General features: G+C 40.5%; 1 protein-coding gene across 1 annotated transcript in view; it reads right to left on the bottom strand.

The window, feature by feature from the left end:
* Nucleotides 1–21498, bottom strand: part of DGKK (diacylglycerol kinase kappa) — a 141324-nt gene that overhangs the window by 76365 nt on the left and 43461 nt on the right. Inside the window, exons 2-4 of the mRNA XM_033095507.1 lie at nt 14222–14332; nt 11753–11833; nt 9641–9745 (exon numbers count right to left, since the gene is read on the bottom strand). Of these exons, the coding sequence (XP_032951398.1) occupies nt 9641–9745; nt 11753–11833; nt 14222–14332 (297 nt within the window). The remainder of the gene's footprint in view (nt 1–9640; nt 9746–11752; nt 11834–14221; nt 14333–21498) is intronic.

Here is a 21498-nt window from a genome sequence, read left to right as displayed (position 1 = left end):
GGCTGAAATGACCAGGTGTCAGAGCATGTGAATAGGAAGAATGAAAGTTGGAGCCAATACCTAACAAATCTCCCACCTCCGTGTTTTTTACCCCCCAGTGGTTTTGGAAAGGGAAAAAGAATAGGGGTATAAATCCTGCAATAGGAGATAAAGGCAGGAGCAATGATATTTATAGTGGTTGGCCAAATCTCTACATTGGTTTAGTCTAAGCAACATTAGTTTTGTTAGCCTTGGCCTTGGCTCTCTTTGAGTAGTCAGCAAAAGGAGGTGGTAAATTGGTAATTCATTGATATCCAAGTCCTCTGGCCAGGCAAGAAAGGGAGGAGGCAAGGCTCTGACTCTGGGGTAAAGAAAGTTTGTCAGGCTTTAGCTACCTCCTGGAGACATATGTTCCCCTTCTGGCCCTACTGCTGCCAGGTGAGCAGAATATTGCATTACTTGGATAACAGTTTCATCTCAGGGGTTTCTTGCCCAAGCACTATTTTCTGAATACCATGTTCTGACTCCCTGTAGTAGTTTCCTGGTTTAATCAATTTAACTCATTAAAAATTCATTAAACAGGGCTGGCCTGGTGGCTCAGGCGGTTAGAGCTCCATGCTCCTAACTCCGAAGGCTGCTGGTTCGATTCCCACATGGGCCAGTGGGCTCTCAACCACAAGGTTGCCAGTTCAATTCCTCGAGTCCCGCAAGGGATGGTGGGCAGCGCCCCCTGCAACTAAAGTTGAACACGGCACCTTGAGCTGAGCTGCCGCTGAGCTCCCGGATGGCTCAGTTGTTTGGTGCGTGGGCTCTCAACCACAAGGTTGCCTGTTCGATTCCTCGAGTCCCGCAAGGGATGGTGGGCTGTGCCCCCTGCAACTAGCAAGGGCAACTGGACCTGGAGCTGAGCTGCGCCCTCCACAACTAAGACTGAAAGGACAACAACTTGACTTGGAAAAAAGTCCTGGAAGTACACACTGTTCCCCAATAAATTCCTGTTCCCCTTCCCCAATAAAATAAAAAAAATAATTAAACAAATGTTTACTGAATAACTACTCTGTGCTTGGCACTTTTCAATGCTTTGGGAATATGGTGATAAATAAGATAAAGTCTCTGCCTTCATGTAATGACATTATGTTTGTCTTCTTTCATCGTATTGAATTTGACATTTACTATCTGTAAATTCTGCATTTGTTTATCACAGCCTGACTCTCATGACTGAGGGGCAGGCACAGGGCATACCAGCAACTAGTTTGGGGATTGAAAGAAGAAGGAAAGAGGTGGGTATCAAAAACTCCCCAATTTGTTCCAGGTGTGCATTCCACAGGACTCTTTTACCTTTTCTCTAATTCCTGTGAATGTCTGATTTTTTCCTTCTTTGCAGGCATACAGATTCAGCATTTTATTCTTGACATTATAGTGGGTTGGGCGTGTAAAGGCATGACAAAACTTTTAAAAGAACTATATATTTTCCCTGATGCCAACTGATAGTGGTTGGGGGGGGAGAGAGAGAGAGAGAGAGAGAGAGAGAGAGAGAGAGAGAGAGAGAGAGAGAGAGAGAGAGAGAGAGAACGAGTGCTATTGAAAGGCTCTGGTACGTTAAATGTTCAATCTTGATCCACTTACAGAAATTAGCTATATAAAACATAGCCTATATACGGCACTCTCTGAGACCTGCTTCCCCCTTCTGGCATGCTGGCTATGTGCTAAGCTGCTGTTGTATTGACTAGGAAGCTTCTGGAAGGAAAAGGTACTTTAATGAGCTAAGGGGTCACCTGATCTGGGATGATTGCAATGTTTTTTACATGCTGAGATCCTGGCAATGTTTTAAGAAAATCAGACGGTGGAGAGTCCTGAGGAAGTGACATAGTCTTGGCTGTGGAACTCTGACCTCCAAGCACCTTTCTATTTCCTGTAGATTATAACTCTACAAGTACCTTCCTTCCAACCTCCTTCCCTCCCACAAAGAGCCTACTTTGTGTTATCTATGAAGCTAGGCACTGAAGATACAGAGATGAGTAAGCCCCAATTCTTGCCCTCAAGGAGCTCATAGTCTACTGGAGGAGACAACTTCCTAAACACATCATCCCAGTATAGAGTGACAAGTGAGCTCTCCTAGAATGTGCAAGATCCTAGAATGTGCAGGACAAACGGAAGAAATACAGAACTCTGCCTGGGTAGAATATTGAATTTCATGGTCCAATTAGCTACAAAATATAAAATAATATGTAAAATGGACATTGTTTTGGTCTAGCAGTTGAGGAGATGGGATTTATATTCCTTATGTGCATCCTATTCTATAAGGAAACTTTGATGCATTCAACCCTGGATGAATATGTGTTGTATGTTAAATTGTGCCCTCCCCCAAAAAATATGTTTAGGTCCTAACCCCTGGTACCTGTGAATGTCACCTGATTTGAAAATAGGGTCTTTACAGGTGTAATTAATGTAAGATAAGGTCATAATGGATTTGAGTGAGCCCTAATCCAATGACTGGTGTCCTTATAAGAAGAGGGAAATTTGGACACAGACTCCGGAGAGAACACCATGTAATCATAGAGGCAGAGCGATGTGTCTATGAGCTAAGGAATGCCAAGGAAGGCCTGCAATCACCAGAAGCTAAGAAGGGGCAAAGAAGGATCTTCCCCTAGAACCTTCAGAGAGAACATGGCCCTGCCAACACCTTGACTTTGGGCTTCTAGACTCCAGAACTGTGAGAAAATAAGTTTCTATTGTTTTAATTCACCTAGTTTGTGGTCATTTGTCATGGCAGTACTAGGAAACTAATACAGTTTTTTGTACTGGGAAGTGGGGTACTGCTGTAACAAATACCTAAAAATGTGGAAGTGGTTTTGGAATTGGGTAATGAGTAAAAGCTGGAAGAATTTTGAGGCACATGATAGTAAAATCCTAGATTGCCTTGAACAGAATGTTGCTAGAAATATGAACATTAAAGATGCTCCTGGTAAGGTCTCAGACAGAAATTAGGAATATATTATAGGAAACTGGGAGAAAGGTAATCCTTTTTTATAAAGTGGCAGAGAAGTTGGCAGAATTTTGTTCTACCATTGCTATTACTGTTCCAAGTTTACTGTAGAACTTGTAAGTGATAAACTTAAATATTTCACTGAGGAGATTTCCAAGCAAGATATAGCTTGGTTTCTCTTTGCTGGTTATAGTAAAATGCAAGAGAAAAGAGATATTTTTAGGAAGGAACTTGGGCTAGTATGCTCAGGCTGCCATAACAAAATACCATAGACTGGGTAGCTTAAATAACAGAAATTTATTTTCTCACAGTTTGGAGGCTAGGAAGGTCCAAGATCAAGGTGCTGGCTGATCCAGTTCCTAGTGAGAGCTCTCTTCCTGGCTTGCAGATGGCTACATTCTTGCTGTGCACTCACATTGCCTTTCCTCAGTACATGTGAGCAGGGAGAGAGAGAGACAGAGACAGAGACAGAGAGAGACAGAGAGAGAAAGGGGGAGAGAGAAATGGGGAAGAGAGAGAGAGAGAGAGAAAGTGGGAAAGAGAGAGAGAGCGAGAGAGCACTCAATCTCTCTCCCTTTTCTCATAATGTCACCAATCGTATGAGATTAGGACTCCACTTTTATGACCTAATTTAATGTTAATTGCCTCCTAAAATCCTTATCTCCAAATATAGTCACATTGGGGATTAGGGCTTCAAAATATGAATTGTAGGGGGCACAATTCAGTCCATGGCATAACTATTAAGGAAAAAGTCACCAGAACTGGAAGATTTGGAAAGTTATCAGCCTATCCATACTGCAGAACATGAGAAAGTGTTCTCAATGTGCTCTGGAGAGAGCACTAAGGGTGTAGCTGGACAAACTTTTGCTGGAGGGATTAGATGTGTGACACATGGATTTAATAAATTATCTCAGCAGAAACACTGCCAGCTTGGACTCAAGGGGGACAAAGTTCAGAATGAAGGACGGATGTCAGACCTCAGGGATTCTACGGGCAGAAAATAGGCTCATGGAGCTACTCAGTTATGAACACGTGTTATCCTTAAAGAAAATAGAAGAATGACTCCAAGAGGGCTCAGAGGTCAGCAGGGATGCTGAGAGTGGCTCATAGGTCAGAGATACTGCTCCTGCCACCACAGATCTAGATAGTGGAAACCTGAGGGTGGGGCCACTGCTTCCTTGGTTCCAGAGGGTGGGGGCACCTCCTTGTTGACAGAGGGGTCTACCACCCCTGTGGACTGAAAGGGTATGAGCAGAGGAAAGAATACCAAGCCACCAGAGAATTATTCTGAGGCCTTGAAAGCTAATGGAACTTGCTCTGCTGACTTGCCAACTTGCCTTAGACCAACAACCCATTTATTCCTTCCGTTTTCTCTCTTTCAGAATGGGACTGTCTATCCTATACCTGTCCCAGCATTGTATTTTGGATGCAAAAAGTTTGTTTCCTAGGTCTCACAACTCCACAGATAGAGAGGATTTATTTGCCAAGATGGACCATACCAAAAGTCTCACCCATACCTGATTTAGATTATTTAGAAGGTGAGGTTTTGAACTAAGAGTTAATGATGGAATGGATTAAGTCTTTTGGGGATGTCAGGATGGGGTGGATGTATTTTGCATGTAAGAAGGACATGAATTTTGATATTTAGAGGGTGGACTATTGTGGGTTGAATTGTGTTCCCCCCAAAATATGTTCAAATCCTAACCCCCAGTACCTGAAGAGTGCGACCTTATTTGGAAATAGAGTCTTTGCAGATATAATCAATTTAAAATGAGATCGTACTGGATTAGAGTGTGCTCTAGTCCTTATAAGGAGAGGGAAATTTGGACACTGGTACACACAGAGAGAAGAACACCATGTAAAGATATATAACACAGATACAGGGGAGACCACCAAGTGATGATGGACGCAGAGATTGGAATGAATTCCTTCCTGTAAGCCAAGGAATGCCAAGGAAGGCCTGCAATCACCAGAAGCTAAGAAGAGGCAAAGAAGGATTCTTCTCTAGAGCTTTCAGAGAGATTATGGCCTGGCCAATACCTTGATTTTGGACTTCTAGACTCCAGAACTGTGAGAGAATAAATTCCTGTTGCTTTAATTCACCCAGTTTGTGGTCATTTGTTATGACAGTCATGGGAAATTACTACAGTAAGTCATAAGGCTTTCCAGTAGTTGACACAGATTCAAAATCCATTTGGAATACAGATGAAAAAACACGGCATGGATACAAACCACTATTACTGAATGATTCTCCAAGTTTGGCCATTGGTTGGGTGACCATGATCCAAATCAGGACACTTTCAACACTGAAATGGGGAGCTATTAGTAATTATGCTGGGACAACAAGTGTGAACTGTGTTCATTCTGAGCAAACCACTAGCCATGGAAACACTATGCATGAGCTAGAGAGTAATTTAGCCTTTGGATTTCCTCTTTGACCCAATGGTTGTTCAAAACTGTATTGTTTAGTTTCTATGTATTTGTGAATTTTCCCATTTTCTTGCTGTTATTGATCTCTATTTCATTCCATTATGGTCAGAAGAGATATTTAGAATGATGTTCATGATTTTTAAATGTGTTAAGTGACTTTCCACGTTATCTATCCTGGAGGATGTTCCATGTGCCCTTGAGAAGAATGTGTCTTCTGCTGTTGTTGGGTGGAAATTTCTGTATATGTCAGGTCCATTTGGTCAGTAGTGCTATTCAAGTTAGATGTTTCTCTACTGATTTTCTGTCTGCATGTTCTATCCATTATTGTAAGTGGGGTAGTGAAGTCCCCTACTTTTATTGTGTTGCTGTCAATTTCTGCCTTCAGATCTGTCATTATTTGTTTTATATATTTAGGTACTCTGAATTTGGAGATTATATATATATACATGTTATATATATATGTTATATTTTCCTGTTGAATTAACCCTTTTATCATTATATTATATCTTCTTTTGTTTCTAGAGACAGCTTTAGAAATAAAGTCTATTGTGTAGGTATAAGTATAGCCAGCCATACTTTCTTTTGGTTACCATTTGCTTGAAATATCTTTTCTATCTCTTCACTTTTAGCCTATAGTGTCTTTAATTTTACAGTGAGTCTTTTATAGACAGCGTATTTCTGGATCTTGTTTTTCACCCTTTTAGCCCCTCTAGGACTGCTGGAGTCTTCCTGCTCTCCTTTTCCCTTGTGGGAGGAGATCAGGTCAAAGAGATTCCTTTTGGCCCCAAGCTCTGCCAGACCAGAGGATGAGGCTACATAGGTAAACTGCTTACTGTGCTTTTCTATGTGGCCACTCTGTCTCTCCATAGAGTTTCTGCAGCTTCTTTATTGTATTTTGGAACTCTCTCAGAGCTATTCTAGTTGGCATGTAGTTGTTTATTTTTTGTTTTTGTGGGGGAGAAGATAAGCATTGGGACCTCCTAGTCTGACATCTTGCTGATGTCACTATGAAAAATTAATTTTCTATACAACATTCTCAGAAGTTGTTTAAACAGTTTGCTTTAAATACTTCCAATGACATGGAGCTTTCTACCTAAAGAAGCAGTTGATGCCATTCTTGCAGCTCACACTGAATATTAGAAAGTTTTTCTACTAGGCCAAAGACTAAGAAAAAACTTTCTAAAATTTAGAGCTTTAGGAACATTGAATGGACTCTTGCAAGAATCTTAGTTCCCCATCTTTGGAAGCATTCACGTAAAGGCTACATGACTTATCTAAAGATGCTTTAGAATTTAGAATCTGTAGTCTAGATGACTTTTAAGGTCCATTTCTTCGACGACAACTCATTATTAGAGAGAGCCAACCTTTCAATCTAGTTTTCCATGCAGTTTCTTATTTCTATATTTTTATTCTTTCTTTAAGTCTCCCAAGCTCAAACCTTTCATCTGCCTGTGACTTCTCTCTCTTCTTTGCCTCTCTCATATATTTAGGTTCTCCCCCAACCCCAACTTGGTATCTACTATTTGTCTTCCCTTTCTATCCTTATTCCGAGGCTTAACTTTGTTTTGCTTGCATTAATCTATAGCCTCCTCTCTGATCTTCTGGCCTCCAGTTTATCCCTTGTTTAATCCATTTTGTATTTCTAAAGTATCCCTTTGATAAACTCTCTTCCCTTGCTAATCTATCCTTAAACTGAACTTTGATCATGTTGCAATTCTCCCCCACTCTTTATCCTGGCATTGATAATTCTTCACAATCAGGCTCAACCTACCTCTCCAGACATGCTTCTTAAATCACTTTCCCAAACTTTTCTGGTCAAATAGAGTCCCCCTTTTACTCTATTCAGAAAAGGTTCTGTTTTTCTGTTACTCAGCTTTTGCTTATGCCAATTCCCCTGCTCAGGACTTCCGCCTGTCCCTAATCCCCAGCCACCAATAAAATCCTATTCATCTTTCAAAGTCAGTCTCAAATCTCTCCTCTATAAACTCTTCCCAGAGGACTCCAGCCCATACTTATCTCTTCCTCCCTTGAATTCCCATACCACTTTAATGTCTGTTTTATTCATCTGGCAATCAATCACGCGCTGCCTGTAACATCTCTGAAAATTGTTATTTATCTTGAGTACTGTCATGTAACTATTTCTTTTGTGTATATTTTCTCTTCCCACTACCTAAAAAGATCACTGAGGTCAGGAGCAGCTATACCTTTTCAACTCTCTATGGAACAGAACTGGGCATCTGGTAGGGGCTGTCCTTAATGTGTACTGACTAGTTTCCAATAGGTTATCCAGTTACTCTGTAGTGACTTTAATAGACCACTAAGTTTATGATTAATCTTTCTTCATCCCACATCAGGCATTGGTGGTGACAGAGGATGGAATAGACCATTGGAGATAAGGTATATGTGAGAGAAAGCATATTTGACTCTTTAAGCCTCAAGCAAGATGAATTGCTAAGATGCTGGTGGTGAGACATTTCACTATCAGCTAAAAGTGTTCCTTAATCGATTTAGGTCCCTGGCGCAGCTCCACAGAGGTTGTGATTGTAACCTGAAACTGAACTATTTTGAAAAAGTAAACAGGCAGATTATTATTTTTTTCCTTTTTAGTTTGTGCTGGGTAGTCAACACCAAAGTGTTTAATTCAATTGAGTCAGGAATTGCACATCAATACTCTTATGGCTTTCTCTAGAAGTTTTTGCATTCCTGGACTAATAATTAAAATTCAAAATATCCTATGTGACCTTTTTGCGCCAAACTGAAAATGTGTGGTTCATGAGAAGTGCTCCAATTTGGATAGAGATAAGCCAAGGGAAAGAAAGGGATTGGTCTTTCTTACAGGGGTGAGGAGCACGGAAATCACAACTTTTTGTGGCTACCTCTAATGCTGTGCCATACAGGCCTCATTGCAGGTGGGCAAGAGGCACAGGATATGCTTTCCAAGAGGAAAGGAAGAAAAAAATAACAAAGGAGTGAAATGCTGAGTGCTAAGTCATGCAAAGACCATCATCAGATTATAAGCAAAGAATCTCTCTAAGCATACACAATGTGGGCCTGGGAGAGGCCTTGATGATATGTGGAGAGGTACTTAGGCCTCAGTTCGGTCAACCTGTCATGTACTCATAGTCATGAGGAGCAGAACTTGTAGTTATGAAACCAAGTGATCGAAAGCCTGAGAAGTTCTAGGGAAGTGAGGGCAGATGGTTTTTCTCCATGGCATTATTTTTACTTCTAAAACCCAGTATTCATCAAGCTTCAGTCTACACTGCTTCATCCCAAATGCCTATAACAATCCTCTACCTTTTGCTAGTTATTTAAGACATCAGGTTCTTTCTAAGGGTAGATTCATGTTCCCCTTTATCTCTAAGACCTTCAGAGCACAACTTTGCTTTAGGATGAACCAGTATCATTCCCTTTCTCTTTGGCTTTAAGATTATCCTCAGATTCATTTATTCATTTAAAAAATGTTTGTTGAGGCTCTGTTATGTGCCAGACATTGCTCTAAGTAAACGAATGACACAAATTCTACCCCTCTTGAAACTTACATAACTCCTAACTGTGGTAGGTCTGCAGAATAGTGGGCTGAGGGCATAACCCAGAGTTTGAGTGGTGGCACCATTTGTGGCAGGGAGTAGTGGCCAGGGGTTTGGTATTGATTGCTAAGGAGAAAAAGAACCCTGCTAAGCTCTGAGGAGGCCTGCTCCTTGCTCTACCCCCTACATTTCTTCTGTGGTGGACAATGAACAGAGAGGCAGAATTGTGGTTAAGGACATAGGCTTTTGAGTCACACAGCCTGGGTCCAAGTCCTGGCTTTGCTACCAAGTAGTTGTTTCATCTTGATCTGGTTCCTTCTCTTTTGTGAGCCTCAGTTTCTTTAGCTGTTAGTGTAGTCACTCAGCAGACCCAAATCAAGACTGCTGATTACAGCTTTGCTAACATAACAACATCTAAATGAGCTGCTCACATACATCTTGAGTGTCTCATCCATTGGGCATATAGTGACATCTACATGTCAGATGGATGTATACAGAGGTATCTAAACCACATACATACCAAGGTCTAAGTCTAAGTGAATTACTCCTATTTACGAATAGTATTAAATAAATTTCCTAATAATATCTATAATTCCTAACCAGATGGTTTCTGCTTCCATCTTACTATTTCCCTGTTTGAAAAGTGGCTTAACTAATGCAGTCAATTATGTGTTTACCCCTGAGAATTGTGTGGATTCTCTACTATTTCCTTTACCTTACGAATTTCTCCCTGTTGAACGGTTTTTATGACATTAATCCATTCTTCCATGTCTTTCCGGTTTGGTGCAGCCAGGGTAATTTTTCGTTGTGGTGTGATCACCTAAACAAAAAGTCGCATTATTAACTGATCCCCACTCTACAAATTTGCCCCCATACAAAGCATGTAAATTCTCCAAGGACCTAGGCAGGTCTACCAAGCATAACCCAAGCCACTATTTAAAAACAAGACAGAAGTTCCCAGAGCGATTTGCAGCTCAGCTCCTTAGGTACCCACCCAAAATAATAATAATGATGATAGTAATAAATAACACTTTAATGGCATTTACTGCATTCCAGTCACCGTTCTATTGTACTTTATTATATTATTTATTTCAATCTTCATTACAACCCCATGATATAAGCATTTCCCCCACTTCGTAGCCAGGAAAACCAAGGCATAAGGAGTTAAATGACGTGCCCAGGGCCACCTAGCAGATAAAAAGCTAAGCCAGAATTGAAATCCAGACTCTTTGGCTCTGGAGCACGTTTTTAAACACTAAGCCATGCATTCATCTATTACTCAAGTGAGGCTGCCTGAAAATCCTACTCACTTACTGCTGCTCTGTCTACTTGAAAATTGTAAAAGGGTATATGCTTCATCAGGGTGTGCCTCTTTCTGTTTGAGGGGAGAGTGAGAATGGAATGAGAAACCTAAAAGTCTGGTTTGTTTCTTTCTTATGGTCAGGGACAACCTGAAATGAATTTTACTGTTGTTTCTCTTAATCCTGCTCACAAGAACCCGGGCAGGAAAAACTAAAAAAAGCTATACTGAGGACCTAGCAGAGGTAGACCATGGTCAGGACTTGGTCTTTTCCCAGAGGGCAGGAGGGAGCATGGATAGCTATAGTATCAGTCATTGCTTCAGTGGCCCTACTTGCTTTTTCTATCGGCACCCCCTCCCCCCAAATCTTGGAACTAGAATTCACCAAATCAACAAGCAGTTTTTTTTTCTCCTTTCACGTGTAGCACAGCATGATTCTGTGATAGATGGGAATAGGAACTAGTGGGAATTGTGACAACAGCTAGTCCTTTGGTCCAAACCCATTCTTGTATGGGGCTGATTCTTCAGGATGCTTCTGGGTTTTAATTAGGCTAAGGGACAACCTAGCCCTTGGGATTTCTTTGCAGAGTAGAGACCAAAAACATTAGCCTGTATACTCATCACCCAAAGGTTAAGCTTTTGGGAAATGGATCAACAGAATCCTCAGCTTTACTCTGGGTCAGTGTGATGTAATCAGAGTGAAATGAGAGTAGGGTCTCCCTCTTCTATCCAGCTGCCCTTCTTTCAAAGGAGAATAGAATGTGGACCAGCCACAGAAGCAATGTATTGGGCTTATAGCTCTTTAGTCTGCTAGGTATAACCCTCCACTCACCTGAAGAGGAACCCCCGTCTCCATAACCCACCAATGAGGCTGGGAGAGGAAGTTCTTGGAGGAGGTGACTAGGAGAATTCCTGGGTCAATGGGCTTGCTATTTTTCGGTGAGCTTTCTAGCCTGGATTCACTTGGACGACCAAAGTCTTAAGAAATTTCAGCAATGCCAAATCCTTGAATACTTCCCTAGAAAATCCTCTGCTTTCTTTGAGGTACTCTCACCAGCAATCTCAGCATAGGGTAACTTTCACTTTGGATTTAGGTTCTTATCTGCTTCATCAGAGAGAATGTCATGTAGCTCCATTATCCTGATATTTCTACAACACATTTGGAGTCTCTTGAAAGCCTCCCAGTGATACTCTTCTAAGTCACTTTCATCAGGAGGATTGATTTTTGTAATAGTCACTACCCCTAACCCCCAAATCAGCTCAGCTTTATAACTGTCTGGTAATAGGGAACAGGGCCATCATTTTTTCCACCTATCAGTGGGCTGGTAAAACTGTTTACATGAATAATCTTCAGCACTCATTTGTAATGCCACCTTAAGTAGATTTCCACGCACACTTTGACATGAAAGGAGATTTGGGAAACCTGAACTCTTAAGAGGCAACAAATGGGTGTGGCAACCACCACCTCCCCTCGCTTCCCAGCTAGCTCCCACCCCTGCCCATTCAGTCATTCCCAATCTTACTTACACAAAAACTGTGGGAAAGGTTTCTACAGCTAGTTTCTGCCAAGGCGACCTGAGACAGATCAATTGTTTCAAAGCGTGCAAACTGCAAAGATATGAGAGAGAGGGAAAAGGAACGGTCTGGTTAATTAGACAAAGAGACACTTAAAAAGTAAACACATACATATACATAAACACTAATAAACATTTTTGATGGTCATGATGCAATCATTGTTTTGGCTTGAGTGCTGGGATTTATTTCACATCATGATTTTTGTTGCTATATCAGGAAGAGTGAGAAATTACATTTAAATTGTTGAAACTGAGTCATCGATGACAAAACAAGTCTTGTCTAAACAGTGTGATTACATCACTCTTTCTCTAGTCAGGTGGCCTATGGTATACACTATTAATGACGGTATTTGGTTTTCTCTGTCCTAACCTTCTCACCTCAATGCCATATATTCTTCTGTACTAAGTCTTCATGATACTTAGTCATATTTATCCCTTTCTGCTAATGACTTCAGTTCAACATTTTAACTGCTCCAACTTGTACAACTGAAGCCACACCCACTATTACTGCCCATTTCCAAAGTTATTCTACTCTGTTAATTACTAAATGCTTCTCCTACTGTTCTTATTCTGTCATAGATGACATCCCCTGTAATAACTCATTTAACAATTATTGGCTGGATGTTTTCTCCTTCTCTCCATTTTCAGTTTAAAGCCGCCTTCAACTTCAACTGCTTTCTCTTACTCCTGCTGCCATATCCAGCTCTCTTCTTTTCCTGTTCCTTTCAGGGGTAGGAGGATGGAGTGAGGTGGCAATGAGAAAACAAACCAAGCCAAACTAAACCCAAATACAACTCTTCCTAAAACTTTTATGTGGATTAATAGGAAGGCTTGGGTAATTCAGAATTATTCAAAACTAAAGGTTTATGATGGAGAAGACAATGGGATGTGGTCTAGCTAGGGGCCTACTGGAGCAGAGAGGAGTTATTAGCTCCTGTTTCATCGACCGGCAGCCTTTGACTTTGTTGTTAGTCCCATCTAGTTTGAGGCCTGTGTCTCGGTATACACAGGCTATAGTATTGTGTTTCCCTGAAAATAAGGCCGGGTCTTATATTAGTTTTTGCTCCAAAAAAACGCATTAGAGCTTATGTTCAGGGGATGTCATCCTGAAAAATCATGCTAGGGCTTATTTTCTGGTTAGCTCTTATTTTGGGGGAAACATGGCAGGTAACACCCAGCCAGCATCAGGAAACCAGTACTATGGATACAGACAGGACTGGCTTCACTGGTATGCAACCTGTGCAGTCATACAGGGCCCCATGTTCAAAAGGGCCCCACAATTGGTTTAATGCTTTGCTGTTGCAATATTGAAATTCTTAATAAGTTTATCATTGAACTTGTGTTTTATAAGTGAAATCCAACGGGACAATAGGTCATGAAAATGAGCACAGGAGATATGCACAATATGTCTGCCCACCCCATGTCTTGTTACTCTATTTGCATTCATGATGCCCATGAGCATAGAATTCCAGTGGACCATGATATGTGGGAGTTCAGCAAGATTCAAAGAAAATACAAGGTATGCATGTTACATTTATGACTGAGTAAGTAAGGGAGCTGACAGCCCTGAGAGGCCACACTTTGTGTTGGAAACGAAAGTTGCTTCAAACACAGCAATGATGTTCTAAGAAACATGAACAACCGATGAACCCTATTGTATTCTTTTTAACTCATGTTACTTCCCTGTACTAACCAATCATTAAGCTGAAAGTGATAACATCGAAGGACAAGGAAAGGTAGAGAAACCCATAGTTCCTTTTCCTTTCAGTCAGAGAGTATTGATAGAATGTGTAAGTATCAAGATGTGAAATAAAAACAGTTGAGTTAGTTTTGTGCAGTTTCGTGTACTGGTGAGAACAATATGTGTGTGTGTGTGTGTGTGTGTGTGTGTGTGTGTATGAGTGACTAAATACAAATTATATAATTTTGGTGGCTCTTCATATGAGTTAAATGCTTTTATATTTGCTTGTAAAACTAGCATTGCACAATAGACCGATGGATGGTAAAATTGCTAATATTTTAAAATTTTATTATTTTTTTTTACTTAGAATGACATTTAATAATAAATAAAAGATGCCCTGACAAATCATTGCTTTATATTTTCGTATCTTTACTGGCATTTCTCCTTGCTTTTTAAATAAGGGAGCCCCACATTTTTATTTTGTACTGGTCTCCATAAATTATGTAGTTGGTTCTGGGTGTAGAAGCTAATTAAGGAATCTATGAAAGAGAAGGGAAATAGAAAAGGAAAGGGAGAGAAAAGCATCCCCATTTGGCCCAAAAGAACAAGTTAAAGGAAGAATAGAAGCTTTCAACTTTTGCCTTAATATTTGTCAACAGGTCTTTACATATGAGCCCATTTATTCACAGAACATTTTCTGGCACCCACCCACTAACCCAATTGAATACAGTATTCTCTTACCGCAGGATGGTGTGCAAAGCAGAGCTTTTGTCCTCGAACCAGAAAATATCTAAGCTTCCATCTCTGGAAGGAGTTACAGCTCTTCAGCAGAGGTCCTTCCTTCAGTATTTTCTGAAAGATAGAAGCATAGCAGTTGGATTAATTAGATCAATTTGTAAGACCATATCACTTGTGCTTTCAGTTCAGAAGATCAGATATCTGGAAGGCTCTATCTCTGTCATATATCTGAGAAATGGCCTGAGGGACAGGAAAGAACTCAAGGAAGTTAGTTCAATCAGAAAAGGCATTGGTTGCTCTTGGGTAAACTGTTCAAGATGATACAGGCTATAAGTTTCTTAGGATACATGGCCTAAAAACCATGGAGAACATCTGCATTGGTGGTAGGGGGTGAGAAAGAGGGACATTAGCACATAAGTATAAGAACAACATGCCTAGGAAAGAATATATGGTAGGGGAAGAGGCTGTGTTAAGTAAAGACAGATTTTTTGGAAGTTTCCAGGTTGTAGCTCTAGACAGGGCCTTCTTGTGGCCTATTTTAGAGTGTTTCTTTTTAGAATATTAAGTTGGATCACATCCCTTCCATGCTTATAAGCCCCCAATAGCTTCCCAACATTTTTAGAATCAAAGTCTTTAACATGGCCTTCAAGAGATTCATGGTCTGATAAGAGAGCAAAAAGAGAACCAAAAAGGAACTGCCTTCTGATTACTTTCTTTACATATCTCATGGTCTGACCACTGATTTTTTTCAGTTACTTGTTGAGCAGGCTGATTCTAACGATTTGAGAAAAGTACTCACACCCACCGAGCTGGAACCAAACCCATACTGAATGGACAAAGAGCCAGACTTAGTTTAAGTCACCAAATCAAGGTTCTACCATGAATTCCATCTATCATCTAAATTAGAATTCACCATTGGGTGGTTGAGGAAGTATTTTGTTTGGCCCATTTAGTGTTTTTCAAAGTTTTTAATTAGTTGATATTATTTAAAAGGCAGAAGATTTTATATTAAAATCCAAGTTTCCTGTTTCTTTAAAATAATCAGAACCTCTGGTAACACTGGACCTATATTCTCACATGGCAACAATCTGCTGGAATGGAGTAGCAGCTGTTCCCTTCAGATGGGGTCCTGACTCCAGCAGGCATTTGGGTTTGAAACCCCGATCTAAACAATTCTTTGCTACTCCTGTTCTCTCAAATATACATGCATCTATTACACTCTATGTTCAATTCTCTAACCAATAAGATAATACTAATGGACAGAACCTCTGTATGTAAATTGAAAAGTCAGTTTATGAGCAATCCATGTTTACCTGAGTCCTCTTGATAACTTACGGGAGTCTCAAGTATTGTACCACCCTTGAGATACTTATAAAATAATGGTGCCAAGGAGTCAAGACAAGGAGAACAATAAGATCTTGTGCGAAAGGGGAAGGTAGCAGGAAGAGTGAGAAATTACATTTAAATTGTTGAAACTGAATCATCAATGAGAAAACAAGTCTTGTCTAAACAGTGTGATTACATCACTCTTTCCTTTCTCTGGTCAGGTGGCCTATCGTATACACTATTAATGACGGTATTTGGTTTTCTCTGTCCTAACCTTCTCACCTCAATGCCATATATTGTTCTGTACTAAGTCTTCATGATACTTAGTCGTATTTATCCCTTTCTGCTAATGACTTCAGTTCAACATTTTAACTGCTCCAACTTGTACAACTGAAGCCACACCCACTATAACCGCCCCTTTCCAAAGTTATTCTACTCTGTTAATTACTAAATGCTTCTCCTACTGTTCTTATTCTATCATAGATGACATCCCCTGTAATAGCTCATTTAACAGCTATTGGCTGGATGTTTTCTCCTCTCCATTTTCAGTTTAAAGCCGCCTTCAATTTCAACTGCTTTCTCTTACTCCTGCTGCCATATCCAGCTCTCTTCTTTTCTTATTCCTTTTAGGGGTAGGAGGATGGAGCGAGGTGGCAATGAGAAAACAAGGAAAAGGCTTTGTTCCTTCAGAAGATTCCCAGAAACCTGGGCCTCTGGTTCCTTAAGAAGATTCCCAGACACTGGTGATTTGAAACACTGAAATAAGTAGAATTCAGCCTCTTTTCCCCAGCTACTTCCTTCCATCAACCCTTAGTAATGATCATTCTTTAATTCTCTTGTCTGGTACTTAAGAAATGTTCTCTTTTCTTCCCTTGCTTCTTCCCTGATAATTAATGACATCCTGTTATTCATGCAAGGACACAGCAAAAACGATTAATTAATCTATTAATCTGAGGACACAGCAAATTATCAAAACCTTCAGTTCTCATTCCATGAACTCAGCATTTGTCACAGTCAAGAAAAGAAAAGAAAGATTTTGTGATGCATCTATCATTGGATAGAGTGCCTCATTCATATTTTCTGAGCTCCTACTATGACTCCACATTTTGCTAGGCCCTTTGGGGTAGGTAAGTAAATTGTAGGCACATTCCCTGTCTCAAAAGTATGGGTAAGTGGGAGTGGAGGGGGAGGGAACAATAATTCATGTAGACAAACACAAAATTATGTGAGCTCAGAGAACCATTTGAAAGAGCCTTGGGGCTTCATGTTCATTGCCCTAAATGTCTACCTTCTAGTTCAAATGAGGGGTTCCACCAAGACAGTGGTTATCCACTCATACACCCTGTCATTGGATACACCATCCAAATCACAATTATCTCTTCTCTGTCCCATGATAATAAACTGGTCACTTTGAATGCACTAGCTTTAAGTGCTGGGCTGTCTACTCAATGCTGGTTAATAACAGAAGAGTAAACAAGACCTAGTAAGGGAACTGGAGAGCTCAAGCCTAGTTGCTGCCAAGTTCTAGATGATTGTTATGATTGAATGTTGACCAGTGTTACCAGCTCATTCCATTTTAAAAGACAAACTGGCAATCCAAGCTAAAATTTTGTGAAGTTTTATAATATCGAAATATTAGCAACTAATTAAATTAAACAAACAAACAAAAACTTGTGAGGGCCAAAGAAAACACGTGTTCAGGCCAAAGTTGGCCCACAGGCAAACAGTTTGCAATTTCTGACTATATCTACTGTCACTTTCTCTAGAGGACAAAGTAAGTGAGTGGTGGGTATTCCTGGCATCAGAGGAGGTTGCAATGTATGAGTTCAAAGTTTGTGTGTGAGGTACCTATACATGTGAGGTACATATTACTAAGTTGGGAGCAGGTAAATGTTGATGTGATTTATGTATAGTAGGGGGAAAGGTTAGAAGGCCATATAAGAGTTTAAGTTCTAAACACAGGCTCTGTATCATCCACTTGGAACTTCTACAAATATCCAAACCTGAGTTTGGAGAAGGTAAAGTTCCTGTAGCTTTTTTCCTTTTAAACTCTATCTCACTTTGGGAGGAACTTATTAACCCAATCACTGTTTCTAAATAAACCATTGTTTATTTAAAAATCCAATAAGCAGTCCCTGGAAGCCAGTTTGAACAAGCAGAAGCTAAAAGTCACTCAATCAATGCGTTACCTCAAGTCAATAAAATATGTGCATGCAAATGACCCTTTACCTGCTCGGGGCCATTAAACTTAATAAGGATGTAAGCTAAAAATTGGAAGAAACAAATAAACACATCCTGCAAAGGGAGGCAGTGGCGGGAGAGCCCTTGCTTACTCCATAAGAGGATTTACACAGTGCTTCCCAGTTCCTTGCCTCCTGCAGATAACATCATCTCATTGCCCCCTCGCCACAGCCACAACCATGTGGAGTGTTACCTCTAATTTCCAGACGGTAGATCTGAGGCTTGGGTGTCTTTTGTTGCTTTGCTCGAGGATTCACAATTATAGAATGCTGGTGGGCTCTGTGCTCTTTTCACTACTCTACCCATGACAAGAAAACTGGGAGTGGCTGATTAATTAGTATGTACACCACAGAGTGTGTACCCCCTCCCAAACTTTGTCCTGAAAGACAAGACGATAAATTGCTAAGAATTATACGGTGTTCTGTGAACAGCTCTGAATACAGAGCTATCCCCCTGCTATCCAAAAGCAGAGTGTTCCTATGAAACCTTTGGTAAGCTGAAATGGTGTAAAGCAAAGAAGCAATTACCATTAATTTGCATGGAAACATTTTTGAGCATTCTCAGACCCAAAAAAGAACCTACCAAATTATACCAAATAGCACATAAAACCTCAAATAACAATTACGTCCAGTTTTACACTAAGTATACCTCCCTTACAAGCTCTCTTAGGCTTTTCTGATACCTTAGGACACATCTCGCTAACGGACGCACAAAATAAATCGAGATAAAGCAGAGATGTTCACAGGCACAGTTCAAAGCTATGGGGCTTGATACTGAGATGCTGAGGGTAGTTCTCAGGGAAGGAGCCTGGCTGGGCCACTCCTGCTGCTCAAGGTGTGCGCTGCCTCTAGAACGGCTGTTGCAAAACAAACAATGAATTCTTATTTTTGCTTTTTTTTTTTTTTGTAAAAGCAAAAGTCCTTTTCAAATTTCTTTTGGCAAGCGAAAACAGGCACTAATGTAGATGTTTCATAAAAGCAAAGTGACGTAAAATGAACTTTCAAAAAGAGGGTGGGGGTGTGTGTACCTGAACTCAGTACTAAAACTGCTAAATGATAATCTGTGATGCGTGAGAGGAAGTCTTTTTTGTTTTTTGAAAGTGATTAAGATTGACTAGAAGAGTAACAAGGACTCACATGTATACAGCACTTTGCAATTGATAAAGTGCTTTTACTTTTGTTATTGAATCCTCTCAGAGGCCCTCTGAAAGGCACCTGACTCAATTCTGCTCCATGAAAGACACCGTGAACCTCAGTTTCTTTAAGTGGCTTGCCCATTTATTTTTATTCCTAAAACATTATCAAGACATTTGAAATTTTTCCTCTCAAAGAAGATCCTCAATGTTTGTTTTGTATTTCTGAGATTTTGCTGCATCTTGGGGCTAAAATATTTGTCAGGAAATCACATCTCTAATGTTATTGTGAAAGGCAGTGAGGAATAGGATTCAATATGGGAAATTTTCCTTGGTGACCACCTGTACAGGCACACAGCTACTTCAAAAAATGGGGGCATACCTGCACTCATCTTGTTCCAAGTTGCCACATTCCTGTGGCAATATTTGTCATGCTGCAGATAGGAAGAAGTTTGGAAGGGTCATAGGTTCCTTGTACGTATTGAAATGCCATGTGATCCACCTGCTGCTTCTTAAACTAACATACTGCAGGCAGGCCTCCTAGTCCTTCCTGCCAATTCTATCTGACATTAAAACCCAAATAGCACTGCAGTCTCTACTTTTAAACTCTCAAGCCTAGCTGTTTTGTCGTGGGACTAAATGTGATGCTGAATTCGATCACCACAGATGTCGTTTGGCTTCATTCAAATCCAAGAATGCAGGACTTATCAAGCCATAAGTAATTCAGGTCCCAAGTACAGGCAAAATGTCTTTGCCTAAACTGTGGCAACCCTTGCAGAGAAAGCTAGAACTTTGAAAAGCTCTGTGTCAGTTTCCTTTTGAGTCCTCTGATAAGCCACTCCCCAAATCCATTATTCCCTGAAACTCCTGTACCCTGGCACAGGTGATCTCTCTTCCTGCTGCTTTACAACTCAGCATGTATAAATTAGTCGCCAACAGTGAGGGTAAGCACTTCCCTTGCTCCATATTTATAAAATATCTTCTATAAAATATCTCAACAGGGTCTGTAAAACAGCCCAGTTTCCTATATATAATTAACACCTGCCTGCTGCTTAGCTGGGAAAGGGCAAGTACAGCTGCTGCCGTGACCTTTTCCTATGCTACCCCCATATCCCCAAAGCTTCTATTATCTGCTATATCTGATTTTCTGTGGCTCAGTGGGGTTTTGATGGATGAGGCTTTGAGGGAGGCTTTTAACCTTTTCTAGCAAAAGGAACCCTTATTACATAGCCAAACTGAATTCCACCCCCACCCAATCAAAAAGTAGGTGAGCATCAAGACACGCACCACTACCTGTTACTTTCTCATGCTGTTCTTGGGAGGGAGGCTGAATCAAGTTGGATATGGGCAGTTTATCACTCCTCAAATGAGAACCAGACTCCCACTATGAGCATAACTGGGGAACGCAGCTTGCTGCCTATGGCTCCTTCAGTTAAAAAACCTGGAACATCTATTCTCTTTGCTTTGGGGGTGAAGGTGATGAAAAGAAAGCCATTTCCTAACACAGGCCTGCCAAAGTTGATTCAGAGCAACAATGTTTGATTTAGTTAAAATGTAACTCCGGGTGCTTTAGGCTTTAAGAAAGGCCAAGCCTGCTGCTTCACTGAAAGCTTTATATTCCCCAGGGTCCTGTTGATGTGGCAGGAGTCAGACAGACTGGCTCCAGCACTTACTAGCTGTGTGACCTTGGGCAAATCACTTAACCTCTCTGAGCCTCAATTTCCTTGGCTGTTAGATGAGGATATCTCACAGAGCATGTGCCTGCCACTTTATAAGTGTGAGTCCCTTGTGGATTGTGGAGGCAGGGGCTTGTGTCACAACTTCATTCATCTCGCTACTGGGAGCTTCCCTCCCTGGCACTAGCAAGCCTGGCTGGCTAAGGGCTACAGCAGAAGGACGAGGAATAGGGTGACCCAACTGTCCCAATTTTCCCAGGAATTTTAGTGCTAAAACCAAAACAGTCAAGGGCAAATCAAGGCCTGTTAGTCACTTGAGCACTGAGAAGCCAGATCTTAAGTCTGCAAGGATTGCAGCTGCAAATCCCTCCCACGGCTTCCTGTGATAAGGAAGAACTATAGAGGATTATCCATGTCCCTGCTCTCTATTAGCGAAACATTGTAAAAGAAAGTTGAGAATGATGCTAAGTTTTTTCTGAAAAGGCAAAAATGTTAACCAGTTTCTTACATATTATTCAAAAAGTATTTTATACATACGCAGAAACATATATACATGTGTTTTTCTTCTTCATGTAAAACATAATATTCTATGCACAATGGTGTTGTTTTTTTCCTTGCTTTCTACACTTAATGTATCATGGAGCCCTTTCAATATTGGTACGTACTGAGCTGCCTTATTTCTTTTTACAGTTACATAGCATTCCATGGTACGGATATAATGTGATTTATTTAAAAAGTCCATTATTGATGAGCAGTATTTTAAAATCTTATTCTATCACAAACAATACTTCAGTGACTCTCTGTATATACATGCCATTTTGTATTAGTGTAAGTACATTGATAAGATAAATATCAAGGGTTGGTGAATTTAAAACTAGTCCAAGGGGACCATAAAGCCTAAAAAC

This window comes from Rhinolophus ferrumequinum, chromosome X (assembly GCF_004115265.2).
Source record: "Rhinolophus ferrumequinum isolate MPI-CBG mRhiFer1 chromosome X, mRhiFer1_v1.p, whole genome shotgun sequence".
NCBI classification, from domain to species: domain Eukaryota; kingdom Metazoa; phylum Chordata; class Mammalia; order Chiroptera; family Rhinolophidae; genus Rhinolophus; species Rhinolophus ferrumequinum.
This window is presented reverse-complemented; position numbering and strand designations above follow the sequence as displayed.